The sequence below is a fragment of the Schistocerca nitens genome, chromosome 2, assembly GCF_023898315.1.
Source record: "Schistocerca nitens isolate TAMUIC-IGC-003100 chromosome 2, iqSchNite1.1, whole genome shotgun sequence".
Lineage (NCBI taxonomy): Eukaryota > Metazoa > Arthropoda > Insecta > Orthoptera > Acrididae > Schistocerca > Schistocerca nitens.
Genome location: NC_064615.1, coordinates 595,131,778 through 595,150,982, shown reverse-complemented (window position 1 = coordinate 595,150,982; position 19,205 = coordinate 595,131,778). Strand labels below are relative to the sequence as shown.

General features: G+C 39.2%; 1 protein-coding gene across 1 annotated transcript in view; it reads right to left on the bottom strand.

Moving 5' to 3' along the window:
* The window catches only part of LOC126236666 (serine-protein kinase ATM), a 500,205-nt gene that overhangs the window by 176,309 nt on the left and 304,691 nt on the right, over window positions 1-19,205 (bottom strand). Inside the window, exon 28 of the mRNA XM_049946145.1 lies at window positions 13,382-13,632. Within this exon, the coding sequence (XP_049802102.1) occupies window positions 13,382-13,632 (251 nt within the window). The remainder of the gene's footprint in view (window positions 1-13,381; window positions 13,633-19,205) is intronic.

The following is a 19,205-nucleotide window of genomic DNA, read 5'->3' as shown; positions in this document are numbered from 1 at the left end:
TCTGAGCCAAAAATATCTTTTTAGAATGGGAAGATTTACCCCAAAATATAATACCATATGACATAAATGAATGAAAACCACTTACTTCAGATACCGTTGAATAGTAAAAATGGCAGCATTAAGTCTTTGAACAATATCCTGAATGAGGGCTTTCCATGACAGTTTACTATCTATCTGAACACCTATAAATTTGAACTGTCCAGTTTCACTAGTCATATGTCCATTCTGTTAAATTAAAATGTCAGGTTTTGTTGAATTGTGTGTAAGAAACTACTGTGGTTTAGCATTAGTTTATTTTCTACAAGCCATGAACTTATATCATGAACTGCACTATTTGAAACAGAGCCAGTGTTGCATACAACATCCTTTACTACCAAACTAGTGTCATCAGCAAACAGAAATATTTTAGAGTTACCTGTAATACTAGAGGGCATATCATTTATATAAATAAGGAACAGGAGTGGTCCCAACACTGATCCCTGGGGCATCCCCATTTGACTGTACCCCACTCAGATCTCACATCAGAGCCAATCTCAACAATGTGAATAATGACCTTTCGCCATTTGTTGTGGTGAACCAATTGTGAGCTACTCACCAAATTCCGTAATTGTCCAACTCCTGGAGCAATATTTTGTAATCAACACAAACAAATACCTTAGTTAAATCAAAAAATATGCCTAGCATTCAAAATCTTTTGTTTAATCCACCCAGTACCTCACAGAGAAAAGAGAATATATCATTTTCAGTTGTTAAATGGCTTCTAAAGCCAAACTGTCCATTTGATAGCAAATTATGTGACATAAAATGATCGATTATCCCTACATACACAGCCTTTTCAATAGCTTTAGCAAACACTGATGACATAGAAATAAGTCTAAAATTGTCTACATTATCCCTTCCTCCCTTTTTATAAAGCGACTTTACTACTGAGTACTTTAATCGTTCACGAAACTGACAATTCTAAAAGGAAAAAAATATGGCTAAGTACAGGGCATCACAGTACTTTAATATCTTGCTAGGCACTCCTTCATATCCATGAGAGGCCTTTGTCTTCAGTGATTTAATTATTGACTCAGTCTTCTCCTGATCAAAGAGGAGTATTTCAGACGTCAATCTCGAAAAAGCATTTTCCAGGGGAGTTATATGATTCCCTGTAGAAACTAAGTTTTTATTTAATTCACCAACAATGCTCAGAAAGTGAATGTTAAATACTGTTTCCTTCAGAACTGACCATATGATTTTAATTTTACACTGTGAATTATCTATTCTATTTGCATACCACAAACTCTTTGCCTTCCTAACAACATTTTTAAACACCTTGCAATACTGTTTGTAAAGGACTACTATAGCTTGATTGCGACTATTTCAAACATTTTGATATAATTCCCACTTTGTTCTACACGATATCCTTATCCCACTAGCCAGCCACCCAGGCTGACTTTTACTGCTAGTACCCCGTTTAGAATGTTCTAATGGAAAGCAACTCTCAAAGAGCATGAGAAAGGTGTTAAGGAAAGCATTGTATTTGCCGTCTATGTTATCGGCACTATAAACATCCAGCCACTCTTGTTCATTAACAATGTTTAAGAAACTCTCAACTGCCATTGTATTAGCTGTCCTACATAGTTTGTAATTATACAGGGTGGCACACGAAATGTGTTACCATTTTGTTTTTGAATATAAACTTTATTGTCAATACAATCTGAAAGGAACATATACTACAATGAAGAGCCGTCCATGGAGATTTGTTCTAACTCAGCACATGCTCAATATGTCCACCATTTCATTTCCTAACTTCCTTCAAATGAACACTGAAGTTCGTGATTATCCTACAGCACATGTCTTCCGTAATTTCACTGCAAGCTTGAAGAATAAGTCTTCTGAGCTCCATTAAATCACGTGGACGTTTCGGGAAAATCTTTTCCTTTAGGTACCCCCAAAGAAAAAAGTCACATGGATTGAGGTCTGGACTATTGGGGGACCAATTTTGTCCATCACTGAAGCGACTCGGAAACCTGAGTGAAATGATCCGCATGTCGAATTGCTCATGTAAAAACTCAAACAGTGTTTGCAGAAGGGCAAGGCAGTAGCAAGAAGCTGTGGAATGAAGCTATTGCGAAGCATGCTCAAATAACACTCGCTGTTCACAGTTTCTTCAAAGGAAAAGGGTCCAATAAGTCCGTGACTGGAAATTTCTGCCCATGCTGTAATCCTCGGAGCATAATGTTGTCGTTCATGAAACACTTGTGGGTTTTCAGTGGCCCAAAAGTGTACATTTTGTTTGTTAAACACACGGTCTAATGAAAATGTGCCTAACGTTGTTGAGAGTTTTTTCCCTATCCTCCACCCACTGAGCACACAATAGTCTCTGCTGCTTGTGTTCTTCAGTGAGCTTCTGTGCACAGGTCATCTTGTATGGGTACATATGGAGGTCACTTTTAAGAATGTGTTGAACAGAGCGTCTGGATATTCCCAGTTGCACTGCTGCCTTTCTACACAATTTCCCGTGACTTCTCTGTACAGCAACTCGTACCGCTTCAATATTCTCCGGCAAACAAACAGGCTTAGGCCGAGGTAGTTTCGCTTCCAATACTGTTCCTTCCTGTACAAATTTATCATACAACCTGTGGACGGTCTTCTTGCATGGAACCCATCGTGTGTTAAACTGTTGTCAAAAACGCCTCTGAGTCACAACAAGGCTAATCGTTTCATGAAAAAGTAACACAATTGCCGATCGTTGCTGTGTCGTCAGTCTTCCATTGTCAGCCATTGCTGCTCACTAGTCTCCTAGTCGCAGTATCGCAAATTACACGTCATTTCGTAACTGATTTGTTTTTCCAAGCTCTGCTGGTAATGCTGTAGAGATCCCAGCGGGATATCTAATGTGCGTCGTTAATTGTGAAAGAAACAATTGGTAACACATTTCGTGCATCACCCTATATGTGACATTTCTTTGCGTACAAAAGCCCCTTCATGTTAAAATTTGCGTATCATGGTATGAAAGGTCATTCACCCTTTTACTAAGAGAATGCCCATCCAGTAATGAAGAATGAATAAAAATATTGTTGTATGTGGGCTTGTTATTCAATGCCCACTGTTTCTGGAGAAGTGAAAAGAATGAATGCTTCTTGTACTGGTTTCTAAGTAAAAGTGAGCTATTATTTTGAATGAAAATGGATTCATGCCAAATGCATTACAAATATTTAAGTCTCCTGAGCCGGGCTTGGCTCGTGTTCCCACCATCATGTATTTTACATCCTGTTTTTAGCGTACTTCCACCTCACTACATTAATTTAAATTACTACTGTCACTGAGTTGCTTCTCTGCCTGACCACGACCGGCACTAGTAGTCTACATCTACATCTACGTCATTACTCTGCAATTCACATTTAAGTGCTTGGCAGAGGGTTCATCGAACCACAATCATACTATCTCTCTACCATTCCACTCCCGAACAGCGCGCGGGAAAAGCGAACACCTAAACCTTTCTGTTCAAGCTCTGATTTCTCTTATTTTATTTTGATGATCATTACTACCTATGTAGGTTGGGCTCAACAAAATATTTTCGCATTCAGAAGAGAAAGTAGGTGACTGAAATTTCGTAAATAGATCTCGCCGCGACGAAAAACGTCTTTGCTGTAATGACTTCCATCCCAACTCGCGTATCATATCTGCCACACTCTCTCCCCTACTACGTGATAATACAAAACGAGCTGCCCTTTTTTGCACCCTTTTGATGTCCTCCATCAATCCCACCTGGTGAGGATCCCATACCACGGAGCAATATTCTAACAGAGGACGAACGAGTGTAGTGTAAGCTGTCTCTTTAGTGGACTTGTTGCATCTTCTAAGTGTCCTGCCAACGAAACACAACCTTTGGCTCGCCTTCCCCACAATATTATCTATGTGATCTTTCCAACTGAAGTTGTTCGTAATTTTAACACCCAGGTACTTAGTTGAATTGACAGCCTTGAGAATTGTACTATTTATCGAGAAATCGAATTCCAATGGATTTCTTTTGGAACTCTTGTGGATCACCTCACACTTTTCGTTATTTAGCGTCAACTGCCATCTGCCACACCATACAGCAATCTTTTCGAAATCGCTTTGCAACTGATACAGGTCTTCGGATGACCTTACTAGACGGTAAATTACAGCATCATCTGCGAACAAACTAAGAACTGCTCAGATTGTCACCCAGGTCATTTATATAGATCAGGAACAGCAGAGGTCCCAGGATGCTTCCCTGGGGAACACCTGATATCACTTCAGTTTTACTCGACGATTTGCCGTCTATTACTACGAACTGCGACCTTCCTGACAGGAAATCATGAATCCAGTCGCACAACTGAGACGATACCCCATAGGCCCGCAGCTTGATTAGAAGTCGATTCTGAGGAACAGTGTCAAAAGCTTTCCGGAAATCTAGAAATACGGAATCAACTTGAGATCCCCTGTCGATAGTGGCCATTACTTCGTGCGAATAAAGAGCTAGCTGCGTTGCACAAGAACAATGTTTTCTGAAACTATGCTGATTACGAATCAATAGATCGTTCCCTTCAGGGTGATTCATAATGTTTGAATACAGTATATGCTCCAAAACCCTACTGCAAACCGACGTCAATGATATAGGTCTGTAGTTAGATGGATTACTCCTACTACCCTTCTTAAACACTGGTGCGACCTGCGCAATTTTCCAATCTGTAGGTACAGATCTAACGGTGAGCAAGCGGTTGTATATGATTGCTAAGTAGGGAGCTATTGTATCAGCGTTATCTGAATGGAACTTAATTGCTATAGAATCTGGACCTGACGACTTGCCCGTATCAAGCGATTTGAGTTGCTTCGCAACCCCCAAGGTATCTACTTCTAAGAAACTCATGCTAGCAGCTGTTCGTTTTTCAAATTCTGGAATATTCCATTCATCTTACCTGGTGAAGGAATTTCGGAAAACTGCGTTCAATAACTCCGCTTTAGCGGCACAGTCGTCGGTAACAGTACCATCGGCACTGCGCAGCGAAGGTATTGACTGCGTCTTGCCGCTTGTGTACTATACATTCGACCAAAATTTCTTCAGATTTTCTACCAAATTTTGAGACAATGTTTTGTTGTGGAACCTATTAAAGGCATCTCGCATTGAAGTCCGTGCCAAGTTTCGCGCGTCTGTAAATTTTAGCCAATCTTCGGGATTTCGCGTTCTTCTGAACTTCACATGCTTTTTCTGTTGCCTCTGCAACAGAGTTCGGACCTGTTTTGTGTACCACGGGGGATCAGTTCCATCTCTTACCAATTTATGAGGTATGAATCTCTCAATTGCTGTTGCTACTATATCTTTGAATTTGAGCCACATCTCGTCTACATTTATTTGCATAGTCAGTTCGGAAGGAATGGGGATTGTCTCTTAGGAAGGCTCCTAGTGACACTTTATCCGCTTTTTTAAATAAAATTATTTTCCGTTTGTTTCTGGTGGATTTGGAAGAAACGGTATTGAGCCTAGCTACAACGACCTTGTGATCACTAATCCCTGTATCAGTCATGATGCTCTCTATTAGCTCTAGATTGTTTGTAGCTAAGAGGCATAGTGAATTTACAACTACATTTCCGACTGTTCATTGATCCAAGCACGTCCTGTATTTGCCATGCACCCCTTGAGATTGCAGCCCACCCCGTACTTTCTCGAGGCCTTCTAACCTAAAAAACCGCCCAAGTCCACGCCACACAGCCTCCGTTACCCGTGTAGCCGCCAGCTGAGTGTAGTGAACTCCTGACCTATTCAACGGAACCCAAAACCCCATCACCCTATGGCGCAAGTTATGCGTATCGATATATCCCCTCTCATAGTATCTTTGCTCGACTGCTATTACTTCCCGGTCGTTGTCAGTTGTAAGGGAGTTCGGGTCACGAGTTCAGGCTGCCAGTCAGTTGGAACACATCTGGAGCGCAGTCCAGACCTGCCAGTCGGGGAGCTGCACTAGTGCATTCAGGTTGGAGCACGGAGGTCTGCGTCGACATGGCTTGCCTGACCATTGCCACCACGCATCACTTGAGCCGGGCAATGGTCTTGGTGGATCATCGGTCGGCTTTGGCTCGCTGATCGTTCACGAGTCGGCTGTGTGTGTGTGTGTGTGTGTGCGTGTGCGTGTGTGTGTGTGCGTGTGCGTGTGCGTGTGCGCGCGCATCGACTCCTGATTTGTCTTCGTGTGTGCTTCGTGACTGTTGGGTATCGTTCAGGCCTCCGTGCAAGTGTTTATCAGGTTGTGTGTGTAGTTGGCATTATTTACAACTGACGACTATTTTAGATGTTGTCGGCATTCTGCGGCAAGTCGGTCAGTTGCTGCAGACTAGGGAAGGTATCTCTGCGTGATGCAGTCTGCTGGGTCCGCTGCTGGTCCCTACGCAGTGTCGGAGGGTGTGTGCAGCTGTCCGATCACTAAGAGCTTCGTGGTTCACCGACTCAGGACGTCCAAGTTGAGTAGTCGTTTCAACTACCCAAGCCACGTCCATCCATGTTGTGTGGTTCGTTTCAGTGATTCGCTGTTGGGGAGGTTTTCTGTGAGTAACACGAAGTGTTTCTATTGCTGAAATTTAGCCGCCATGCAGTGCAATTAACTATAGGTTGACTACAATTTGAGTGCACCAGCGGAATTTCCTGCCTTGTGGCCGTTAGTGTTGTCGTTACCTGTCAAGGCCACTGACGTAAATTCAGGCAGTGTTCTTTTTGGGTGAAGTTAACTATATTACCATATTTCAAATTCAAGTGTACCAGCGGAATTTTCTGCCTTGTGACTGTTAGTGTTCCAATTACCTTCCCTGGCCACTAACGTAATTTCAGGCAGCGTCCCTTCCTCACCTGCTGTCGCTGTCCAACATGGTGTGTATTTTTGACAGCTAATACGTATTTCATTGTGGATAATCACATTCGTAACATTTTGTGTTTGAGTTCTCATGTACTGATTGGTGGCAAGTAAGTCAGTCGGTCCATGGCTGTCACCTGGTTGGGTTCCGATGGATCAAGTGTAGTTGGGCTCACCACCTGTCTCAAGTAAGTGAACGAGAACGGACCGACCTCCCTGGAGGCTTCTGAGTGACGTTTTCTTTATTGTCCTTCTCACCTGTGTTTAATTGTCTGTTTATAATCTATCATGGCCAATGATTTAAAGATTCTTGTTTTTACTGGACTTCACGTATTTTTGAATTTTGGAACTTCAATTGTGGGCCTTAAGCTGCTTAAAACCTTATTCTTGAAATTATCCTTTAAGCAAAAACATTGCAGCCTTCTGCCTAACAGATTATGGTAATATATTTTAAAATTTTCAAATTTAATTGTGGCCCTCAGCCGCTTGTAGTGATCCTTGCATATGTTTGTTCTATCTACTTGTACCTTGAGGCTTCCCAACCTAGCTTTGATGCCTTATATATTTTAATTATTTTATTTGCTATTATAACTGCATTTTTATTTGGTTGACTTTTTTAAGATATCTTGTTTGGAGGCCCTCAGCCGTGAAATAATTGCCTTTTTGAAACATAGTTCTAAAGGTTCGGCTACGTGCCGTTTTGGTTTAAAGGTGTTTGTAAATTACAATTTTGAGTGAACCTGACCAACACCTTATTTGGCCCTTTCCAGAATCCTAATCACCTGTTGTGCCCTGCGGCTTTAGCAGGCGCCTCATCTCCAATTAAATATTGTGATCATACTTAGAACATTTAAGTTATATGTAAAATAAGGGAAAGAGAACCACTTGCCCATAGCAGACAGATGTGAAGTGTGTAGGAACTTGCTGAAGAACACAGTATTCACACTAACATTCTTTCAAATTCTTGCTCTTTCAATAGCAAAAGGACAGACACACACACACACACACACACACACACACACACACACACACAGATGTTAACATATTTTTCTTCTTCAGTAACACTTTCCTTGCCATTGCCAATCTACATTTTATATCCTCCCTACTTCGACCATCATCAGTTATTTTGCTCCCCAAATAGCAAAACTCCTTTACTACTTTAAGCGTCTCATTTCCTAATCTAATTCCCTCAGCATCACCCAACTTAATTCGACTACATTCCATTATCCTCGTTTTCATCTAATACCCTCTTTTCAAGATACTCTCCATTCCGTTCAGCTGCTCTTCCAAGTCCTTTGCAGACTCTGACAGAATTACAATGTCATCGGCAAACCTCAAAGTTTTTACTTCTTCTCCATGAATTTTAATACCTACTTCGAATTTTTCTTTTGTTTCCTTCACTGCTTGCTGAATATACAGATTGAATAACATCGGGGATAGGCTACGACCCTGTCTCATTCCCTTCCCAACCACTGCTTCCCTTTCATGTCCCTCGACTATTTTAACTGCCATCTGGTTTCTGTATAAATTGTAAATAGCCTTTCGCTCCCTGTATTTTACCCCTGCCACCTTTAGAATTTGAAAGAGAGTATTCCAGTCAACATTGTCAAAAGCTTTCTCCAAGTCTACAAATGCTAGAAACGTAGGTTTGCCTTTCCTTAATCTTTCTTCTAAGATAAGTCGTAGGGTCAGTATTGCCTCACGTGTTCCAACATTTCTACAGAATCCGAAGTGATCTTCCCCGAGGTCGGCTTCTACCAGTTATTTCCATTCGTCTGTAAAGAATTCGCGTTACTATTTTGCAGCTGTGACTTATTAAACTGATAGTTCAGAAATTTTCACATCTGTCAACACCTGCTTTCTTTTGGATTGGAATTATTATATTCTTCTTGAAGTCTGAGGGTATTTCACCGGTCTCATACATCTTGCTCACCAGATGGTAGAGTTTGTCAGGACTTGCTCTCCCAAGGCCGTCAGTAGTTCTAATGGAATGTTGTCTACTCCCGGGGCCTTGTTTTGACTTAGGTCTTTCAGTGCTCTGTCAAGCTCTTCACGCAGTATCGTATCTCCCATTTCATCTTCGTCTACCTCCTCTTCCATTTCTGTAATATTGTCCTCAAGAACATCGCCCCTGTATAGACCCTCTATATACTCCTTCCACCTTTCTGCTTTCCCTTCTTTGCTTAGAACTGGGTTTCCATCTGAGCTCTTGATATTCATGCAAGTGGTTCTCTTTTCTCCAAAGGTCTCTTTCATTTTCCTGTAGGCAGTATCTATCTTACCCCTAGTGAGACAAGCCTCTACATCCTTACATTTGTCCTCTAGCCATCACTGCTTAGCCATTTTGCACTTCCTGTGGATCCCATTTTTGAGACGTTTGTATTCCTTTTTGCCTGCTTCATTTACTGCGTTTTTGTATTTTCTCCTTTCATCAATTAAATTCAATATTTCTTCTGTTACCCAAGGATTTCTACCAGCCCTCGTCTTTTTACCTACTTGATCCTCTGCTGCCTTCACTATTTCATTCCTCAAAGCTACCCATTCTTCTTCAACTGTATTTCTTTCCTCCATTCCTGTCAATTGTTCCCTTATGATCTCCCTGAAACTCTGTACAACCTCTGGTTTAGTCAGTTTATCCAGGTCCCATCTACTTAAATTCCCACCTTTTTGCAGTTTCTTCAGTTTTAATCTACAGTTCATAACCAGTAGATTGTGGTCAGAGTCCACATCTGCCCCTGGAAATGTCTTACAACTTAAAACCTGGTTCCTACATCTCTGTCTTGCCGTTATATAATCTATCTGATACCTTCTAGTATCTCCAGGGTTCTTCCATGTATACAACCTCCTTTCATTATTCTTGAACCAAGTGTTAGCTATGATTAAGTTATGCTCTGTGCAAAATTCTACCAGGCCGCTTCCTCTTTCATTTCTTAGCCCCAATCCATATTCACCTACTACGTTTCCTTCTCTTCCTTTTCCTACTGTCGAATTCGTCACCCATGACTATTAAATTTTCATCCCCCTTCACTACCTGAATAATTTCTTTTATCTCATCATACATTTCATCAATTTCTTCATCATCTGCAGAGCTAGTTGGCATATAAACTTGTACTGCTGTAGTAGACATGGGCTTCGTGTCTATCTTGGCCACAATAATGCGTTCACTATGCTGTTTGTATAAGCTTACCCGCACTCCTATTTTTTTATTCATTACTAAACCTACTCCTGCATTACCCCCATTTGATTTTATATTTATACCCTTATATTCACCTGACCAAAAGTCTTGTTCCTCCTGCCACCGAACTTCACTAATTCCCACTATATCTAATTTTAACCTATCCATTTCTCTTTTTAAATTTTCTAATCTACCTACCCAATTAAGGGATCTGACATTCCCTGCTCCGACCCGTAGAATGCCAGTTTTCTTTCTCCTGATAACGACATCCTCTTGAGTAGTCCCCACCCAGAGATCCGAATGGGGGACTATTTTACCTCCGGAATATTTTACCCAAGAGGACGCCATCATCATTTAATCAGACAGTAAAGCTGCATTTCAACATGTTGAAATAATAAACTGGCTTTTGCAAATAATATAATTTGTTTTATGAGGAGATAAGAAAATCAGAACTGTTCTCTCATATTAAAACCAACAAGGCAAAATCGAAATAGTCAAAATTGATGCTACCATTGCTGTCTATGAGCAATCAGTTCTTGGGTTACCTCTTTACTACAGCCCTATTTAAATGGAATAAAATTTGCACTAAAACAAAACAATACTTGCTAAAGACAGTAATTAAACTCATAATGGCTAGCGTAACTGAAATATAAAGTACGTTGAGAACTATTCTTGTTACATTCATGTTTGTATATTCCAAGAGGAGTAACTATTGACATGACAGAACAATTCATTGTTAATGTACAGGCCAACAGCATTATTTGTTAGAGGAGTAATGACATAAGTTGTAATGATATCCCATGTAACATTGACAATGACAATCAACAGCAATGTCACTTACATGACTGCCTCACATTACTAGCATGTGTAATTTGATGACATATTATTTTTAAGGCGGATAGTAGCAGGAGTGGACACGCTGCACTCCAACTTGTGGGTGCAAGTGTGGCTACCTCCCCCCCCCCCCTCACCCACCCACACCTCAACTATAAATAGCTAAGTAAGTATCTGGTAGATTTGATAAACCCAGATGAAAAAGAACAGTGCTTCATCAAAGCACGAAAACAAGTCAGACCACCACAGCAGTCACCGGACTGACAGGAAGCATTTACAAAGTGACATGTTCAATACAGCATAGCACAGCTTGACTTGTCTGGAAAAGAAAAAGTGTAAGTGTGTGTGTGTGTGTGTGTGTGTGTGTGTGTGTGTGTGTGTGTGTGTGTGTGTGCTAGACTTTTCCATTCATACCAAGCTTCGGGTATTGATTTTTCTGACATATCATCAGCAAAAGTAATTGTCATTGTCAAAGATTTACCCTCCATTGCTGGTGGTGCCACCAGCAGTGGAGAGAGATCACTGAAAAGGACAGCAACCAATGCTGGAAGAAAAACAGAAAAATTATTACAGAAATGTTGTTTGAAGATACTGAGACAGAAGTCATTAGGCAGTGTGTCACTTACAAAACTGTTCCAGTTTCGAGGCAGCATCCATTCCTACTTACCATATCCTTTAGTGTTACTTTTGCCCTATGAAACACAAGCATCTACAGTCACTTACTGACTGAAGGAAACAATTTAAAAGTGGCATTGTCATATGATCCCCGACGCAGGCTTCCCTTATCAAATGCTTTAAATATGACAAGATCTTAACTTCTTTAGCATTTCCCAGTTCCTCAGCAGTCAGCCAATGTGATAACACAATTACTTAATGAATCTTCATTTTGTTAAATTTATTTGATATGATATTTGGAAAACAACCAACACCTAGTAAAAGCAGTACTTAGCAAATTGAATTATGGAAGAATAAGGATCATGAAAATGTATCACTACTGTTGATATGTTGATAATGTATGAACATCAAAACATCTAAACAGAAGATACTTCGCTCTTCACGTCAGTAAAATAAATAAATGAATAAACCACCTCAACGTCTTCCTGTATAGATACCGCCACTCCCTTTACTGACACGTAAAACATGAACAAATAGTTTATGATCAAATCTTACATGAAAATACTAATACAAATTACTGCATTATTATTTTCACACTATTCTGAAGTAGCATCCATGAATACAAAGATTGCAGCATTAGAAAAAGGAATTGCTTGAACTTCTTTTAAGTGTAATGCAAGCAATGACAGCTAATAAAAGTTACTGTTCACATGGACCTCTGCAACCACTAACTGCTGTGAGAAAGACACAACCTTTTTTCCATATTGGCTATGGATCATCAATTTATTGTATTTACATGCACCGCATGTTACATGTATTACTTAAAAATGATAAAAGCCAAAACTAGTCATGAAGGACACACGACTATGAGGATGTGTTGTTGTGGTACTACAATGGTTATAACCTTCTCTCTAGGTAGATTTAATGAGGAGAATGAAAACTCTCAATATACATAGTAATAAATTACATTCTATAATTTTGCTTTCTCATCAATTAAATGAAATAAAATAATAATTTTCAGCTAGAAATGTTGTTGTACATGTTGTAGCACTAGACCCAATCCATCAATCAAAACTTAATCTTTTAAAGAACAATAACTCGTTTACAAATTATATTAGTTTCATGTGAATGCATTGTCAAAATGGAGACGACTTTTTCCAAGTTTTATCTGGAACAGATCTCAAAAGAAAATAATTAACAAAGAGGGGCAAGAGACAAAAATCTGTTGACTTTGATGAGATTCGGTGTACTAGCTGCAAGGAGGTAACTATTGTGATGTGGTTTGTGTCAATACACATTTGTTTATGAAAAAAGAAAAAAACTGAGATTTGAGATCTAACAATATTATGAAAAGCAAAGCTGCTACTCACCATCTCTGCTATGTCACTTCATTTGCCAAAGACTGCAGAGAGTGTGTGTGTGTGTGTGTGTGTGTGTGTGTGTGTGTGTGTGTCGTCGTCATCTATTTTTGACGAAGGCCTCACTGGCTGAAAGCTTTTTTGTGGCAGTCTGTCTGTTGTGCCTGTCCGTGACTCGACACCTCCACTATATGGTGAGTAGCAACTTTCCTTTTCATAATATTGTTACATTCCACCCTGGATTATCCATTGTTTGATTTGAGATCTAAGGTTATCATACAGGATTTCAGACACCAGGAATCGTTAGAATACTCAAAAATATCTTTTATTAATTCATATCTCACACACATATCCGAACAGCTTCAAGGGACATAGGAAGTGCTTACTAACTGAAGCAGTGACCAAAGCATATGTGGCTTGTGTTCAGAGTACACCCAAATTCCATGTATGTAGGTTAGAACTGCATTTCTTACAATAATTTTTTACTCTTTGGTAACAGAGTGAAAACTGTTTCAAAATGTATATATTGTTGGCGAGCTACCAACCTTTACTCTGCAGACAGGTATTAAATGCGGTAAAAAGTTTTTCTCAGCATCAAAAGTTTGCAAAATACTGCAAACAAGATTTGTAATCCACGTTTCATGTGTGGATCGTCCAGGTGTCCATGTATCACGGCAATCCACTAATTTCCTGAATAGCTCTGTATCTACATCCAAGCTGATATCATGGCGTGACTTTTTATGGTTAATGAATGGCATGATATAGTCTTTATTAAGAGACCTTGATGCTTCACTTTCTGAAATAATGCAAAAATAAAAAAGGAATTATACACAATTCTCACTCTTGTCAAGCAATCAAAATATGAGTTTACAGATTACTGCACCAACTTTTTGACTGAATCAAAAGTTTCCCAGCAAACAAAACATGATACATCATTCTAAAGGAAGAGAAACAGTCAAATGAGAAAAAAAATTTGAGTGTACTCCAAAGAAGTGTTACAATCAATCAATCTTAATAATACATAATGACCTGTTGAATTACATTAAAATCTCCAAGAGGCTATTTGCCATTGATAATTAATATATAGGGAATATGTAAGTAAGAAAATGTTAGTGATGCACAATGGTTTGTTATTTGCTGCAGGGAATGGCACCTCACCCTCAACAATAGTAAATATAATGCACTGAACATAAACTGACTAAAAGATCATTTAGCATTTGACTACGTTGTTGACCGATGGCTGGAAACGGTCACAATCCTAAAATATCCAGGAATATGGATCTGGAGGGAAAACTGTGGAAGGACCACAACATTTTTTTAAGAAAAGCAGATGCAGGTAGATTCAGTGGAATAATCTTTAGGAAAAGTAATTCATCTGTGAAGGAGGTGGCTTGCAAACTTACTCAAAGTGTCAGTGTGGCACTCATATCAGGTATGATTAACAGAGGAGATAAATAAGATTTAATCAAGATATGTTTCTACTATCACTGTTTCTATTAATTATTGTGTGCCACAGATATGCTCAATGAACACACAAAGAGGCTTAGTGTTAAAATTAAGAGAGTCGATGTTCTAAGAACAGCAAAACAACAAGTAGTTTACTTCATCCCACATAAATCTCACAAAACAAAAATGTCAGAAAATTGATCTTAAACTGAGGATTACAGACAGCAATTTTTCATTTTTGTATTTGTTTCAGTGTACACAGAACTCACCTGTGAATTTCCCTTTGGCATGAGCCACATATCATAAACCAACTGATCATTTACCAATTTTATTTTACACAAGCACAAATATTCATAGAAATGAATATAAATTAATATCACAGAGCATAAAGCCAAAGGGCTGCACATAGCCTAAAACATAAAAAGTTAGTAGGCTTAGAAAAAGTACAAACATTTGTGCTGAAACTATGCATAAAGAGTATACAAGTTCCCTTAACAATCATAATAAATGTGTTGTTCACATTGGGAAAATTTCCAGTGTTTAAAATAGGTAATATGTGTGCCTCTGCTAAAGAAAGTTAACGCAGAAGACATAGAAAATTACCTGCCCATTTCCCTGCTTTTGTCATTCTCAAAAATGACAATTATGAAATACAAATTAACGAATTACTTGAATCAATACAACCTTTTGAGTGAGCCACAGTTTGGTTTCCAAAGTGGTAAAAGTACAGAGTCAGCCTCAGTAGAATTCACAAAAGCAATATGTGCTGCTCTTGACAAAGAGGATTGTGTGTCAAGCATATTTTTAGAGCTTTCTAAGGCTTTTGACACTATTGACCAGAAGATTCTAATAAATATGTTATTACGATTTGGAATAAGAGGCTGGCTAACCTATATCTACATCCATACTCTGCAAGACATCATATGGTGTTCGGCAGAGGGTACTCTGTACCACTACTAGTAATTTCCTTTCCTATTCCACTTGCAAGTGGAGTGATGGCAAAATGACTATGTGTCACCGTATCAGCCCCTCATTTATTCTAAGTTCACATTGGCAGCAATAAAGTCAATCTGGAGTCAGCTAGACTAACTCCACTCCCAATAAATCAAAGTCGACTATTTTCCTTCCTTACTACCGTCCTTACAGGCTTGCTCAATTTCATATCGCTTTGCAACATTATGCTTAGATATTTAATTGACATGACTACATCAAACAGCACACCACTAATTTTGTATTTTTTTCCTGCTTGTCTGCAATAACTTACATTCTTTTTACACTTAGAACAAGCTGCCATTCATCACACCAAATAGAAATTCTATCTAACTCATCTTATATCCTTCTACAGTCACTCAGTAACAATATTTTCCCATATACTAGAGCATCAGAAGCAAACAGTCTCTGAGCCACACACAAATGCAGGAACCTGTTTCGTATGCTCAGACCTTCATTAACAGTCTGGAGTGGCACATTGTGTCGAACGCTTTCTGGAAATCCAGGAATATGGAAGCTGCTTGTTTCCCTTCATCTATGGTTTGCATCATATCATTCAAGAGAATGGTAAGCTGAGTTTCGCACGAGCAATGCTTTTAAATCCACATTGATCTGTGGATACAAGCTTTTCTTTCACAAGAAAATTTATTATATTCGAACTTAGAACATGTTCAAGAATTCTGCAGCATATCAATGTTAAGAACATGGGTTTTTAATTTTGTGGGTCTGTTTCCTTACCCTAATTATACATGGCTATTCAAAAAGAAGGAACATTTTGCAAACATTTATTGATTCCAAACTACAAAAAATAAAAATACAATTCCAATGTTCCTGGAAAGAGAAAAGTTCTAATTTTTATGCATTCAATGTGAGCACCATGTGTTACATGACAAATATCGAAATGGTGGCTCATTTCCTGCCACACAATAAGTAGCTGATCTCTCGTTATCGAATTCAGAGCTTCAACAATGTGATGTCACAGACTTATAAGAGTGTGACGCATAGGGCGATAAAAACGCAGTCTTTTATGTGACCCCACCGAAAAAAGTCACAAGGGGTCAGGTCTGGAGACTTGGGAGGCCATCGGTGATGAGGTTCATCTTCCACCCCTCCTCTTCCAATTCATCATCCTTCAGGCAACGTTGGACATGATTCTATAAACATGTCCAATGTTACCTGAATGACACCATTCCAAGATGTTGGATTGGAATAGGAGGAGCGGAAGATGAATTTCATCACCAGTGGCCTCGAGCTATCCAGACCTCACCCATTGTAACTTTTATTGGTGGGGTTACATAAAAGACCACGTTTTTATCCTCTCTATGCCTGACAACTCTTGAAAGTCTGCTACACTGCTTTGCTGAAGCTGGTAATTTGATAACATGAGACAAGCTGCTTCGTGTGGGACAGGAAATGAGGCACTGTTTCGATATTTGTTGAGTAACCCGTGATGTTCACATTGAATGCATAAAAATTTGAACTTTTCTCTTTCCAGGAACATTGAAAATGTGTTTCTATTGGAAATGTGTTTCTATCTTTTGTAGTTTGGAAGCAATAAATGTTTGAAATCTGTTCCTTCTTTTTGAACAGGCCTGTATACATGAGTTATATGCACATTTGTCCAGCTGCTTATGACTTAGCACTGGGTGACAAGATTCACAATAAATGCAAGCTAAGTACGAGTCCAATGTCATACAGTAATGACTGATTCTGGTAATATCTAGCAGAAATGGTACAATGAATAGAGATAACACATACCTCAAATAAGGATAAACTTTTAGTGAAACTGAAATCATTATTTTGGGAGTTCCTAATAACAGCATATTTGAAGAAATCAGTAGGCATCTGACAGCATTCACTATCTAATATGTTCCAAAATACTGTGCATAAAAATGGGGCTCATACCTCAAGTTCTACTGGTGACATAGGTAGAGTCAAATGTTTTAGATACCTTTTGGGCTAGAGGAAACTTGTATACCCAGCAGAAGGATCGTACTACTGTAACTATCCTGTTGTACATGGTCAAAGTTTGAAAGTTACACACTTATTAAAGCTGAGGCAAGTAGAGCAAATCAATTGGCTATTCTTGTATTAGGTGCAGTCTATAGTGCACCTTATGGGGCTTATGGAGAAAGGTTGTTACTTGAGAAAATGCCCCCCCTCCCCCCCCCCCCCCCCCCCGCAAAAAAAAATGGTTTTTGGGGAAAAAAAGCAAGCCACAGATTCCAGGACAGCTATGCACAGAAAATGACTGACATTTTTACAATATATTCTTAAGAGCCCAGTCTCTAACAGTCTTGAAAATTTTCTTGATATCTTTATCTGTTCCTGAGATAGAGGGGCTGAAAGTTTCTCTACTTGTACACATAAAACATGCATGTAAAATCCATTGAGAGACAAAAACATAGTTTTTATAAAGTGACATACCACAGTGAATGGCTGAGGTGTAGAACTATATAGTTTTGTGTAATTTCAGTCCCACATAAGTAAACTACCAGATTTTAATGACCCATAAAATTCTTTGCATTTCAGTGACATGCCTTGCTGAAGCAGGGAAAAGAAGGAAACCAGAGAAAAAATTTCTCCTATTGGAGCACAAAAAAAGCGTAAATATCCTCCTGTTTATTAAAAGATACTGGCTGAAAAGTGGGGTACCAGTTGCCTCATTCTACCTTCCTCAGAACTTATAAAAATTTTCACAAAAATTTTGGCATCTGAACATATTTACACTTTTATATGCTGAGAGAGGAGTCAGTGACAGTGGCAAAGATATGCAAAAGTAATAAATACTGGAAGATAGTAGACACTGGTTGTGGTACAGAAAGAGCAAATGAGACAATGGAAGTGCGAGAGAAACAGGCACTGGAACATTGTTGACAGTGACAGAAAAGTGTTATGTAAAGAGTGAAGGAGATAGTGCCAGTGGGAGAGGAAAAAAAGAGAAAGTAGAAGTGCATGAGAGTCCGCGATAATGAGATGCAGAGCCTATGAAAATGATGACAAGGAAGAGAGAGATAGTGACAGTGAGAAAAGACTGTGGCAGTGGGAAGGAGTAAATGAGATATTAGCATGAGAGAGAGAGAGAGAGAGAGAGAGAGAGAGAGAGAGAGAGAGAGAGAAGAGACAGTAATAGGGGGACAGAATGAAGGAGACTGTTGCTGTGAAGCAGGCAGCAGTGACAGTAGGAGGAACACAAAGAGATAATGACAATGAGTTATGCTGAATGAGTGAGTGAGAATGGGCAAGTGGGAGTGGATGGAAATGAGCGACTTACAGCAATGGACTAGTGGTGTGAGAGAGTTACAGTTAGGGAAACTTGGGGGAGTGAGAGGTTAAAAAAAGTCAAAATTTTTGGGAAATTTTTTTAAGGGGGCTGAGGAAGGTAGAATGTGGTTGCTGGTAACCCACTTTTCAGCCAGAGTCTTTTGATAAACAGGAGCATACCCAACTTTTTCGTGTTCTGAAAGGAGCATTTTTCTGCTGGTACTGTTATTCATGTTAGTCACAGGGAGAAAATTCTCTTTGCTGATGACAGCAATAAGCCTCTTCGTCTCCTCATAACTACCTACATACTTCTGAATCTGCTTACTGTATTCATCTCTTTGTTTCCCCCTATGATTTTTACCTACACCTTTTCCTCCAGTACTAAACTGGTGAGTCCTTGTTGTCTCAAAATGTGTACTACCAATTGATGCCTTCTTTTAGTCAACTTTTGCTACCAATTTATCGTCTTTCAAATTCTATTATATCTCCTCATTAGTTGCGTGATCTACCCATCTAATCTTCAGCATTCTTCTATATCATCACGTTTCAAAAGCCTCTATTCTCTTCTTGTCTGAACTGTGTATTGCCCATGTTTCACTTCCATACTCGATTACACTCCATACAAATACCTTCCCAAAGGACTTCCTAACAAATCTATTTATTTATTTA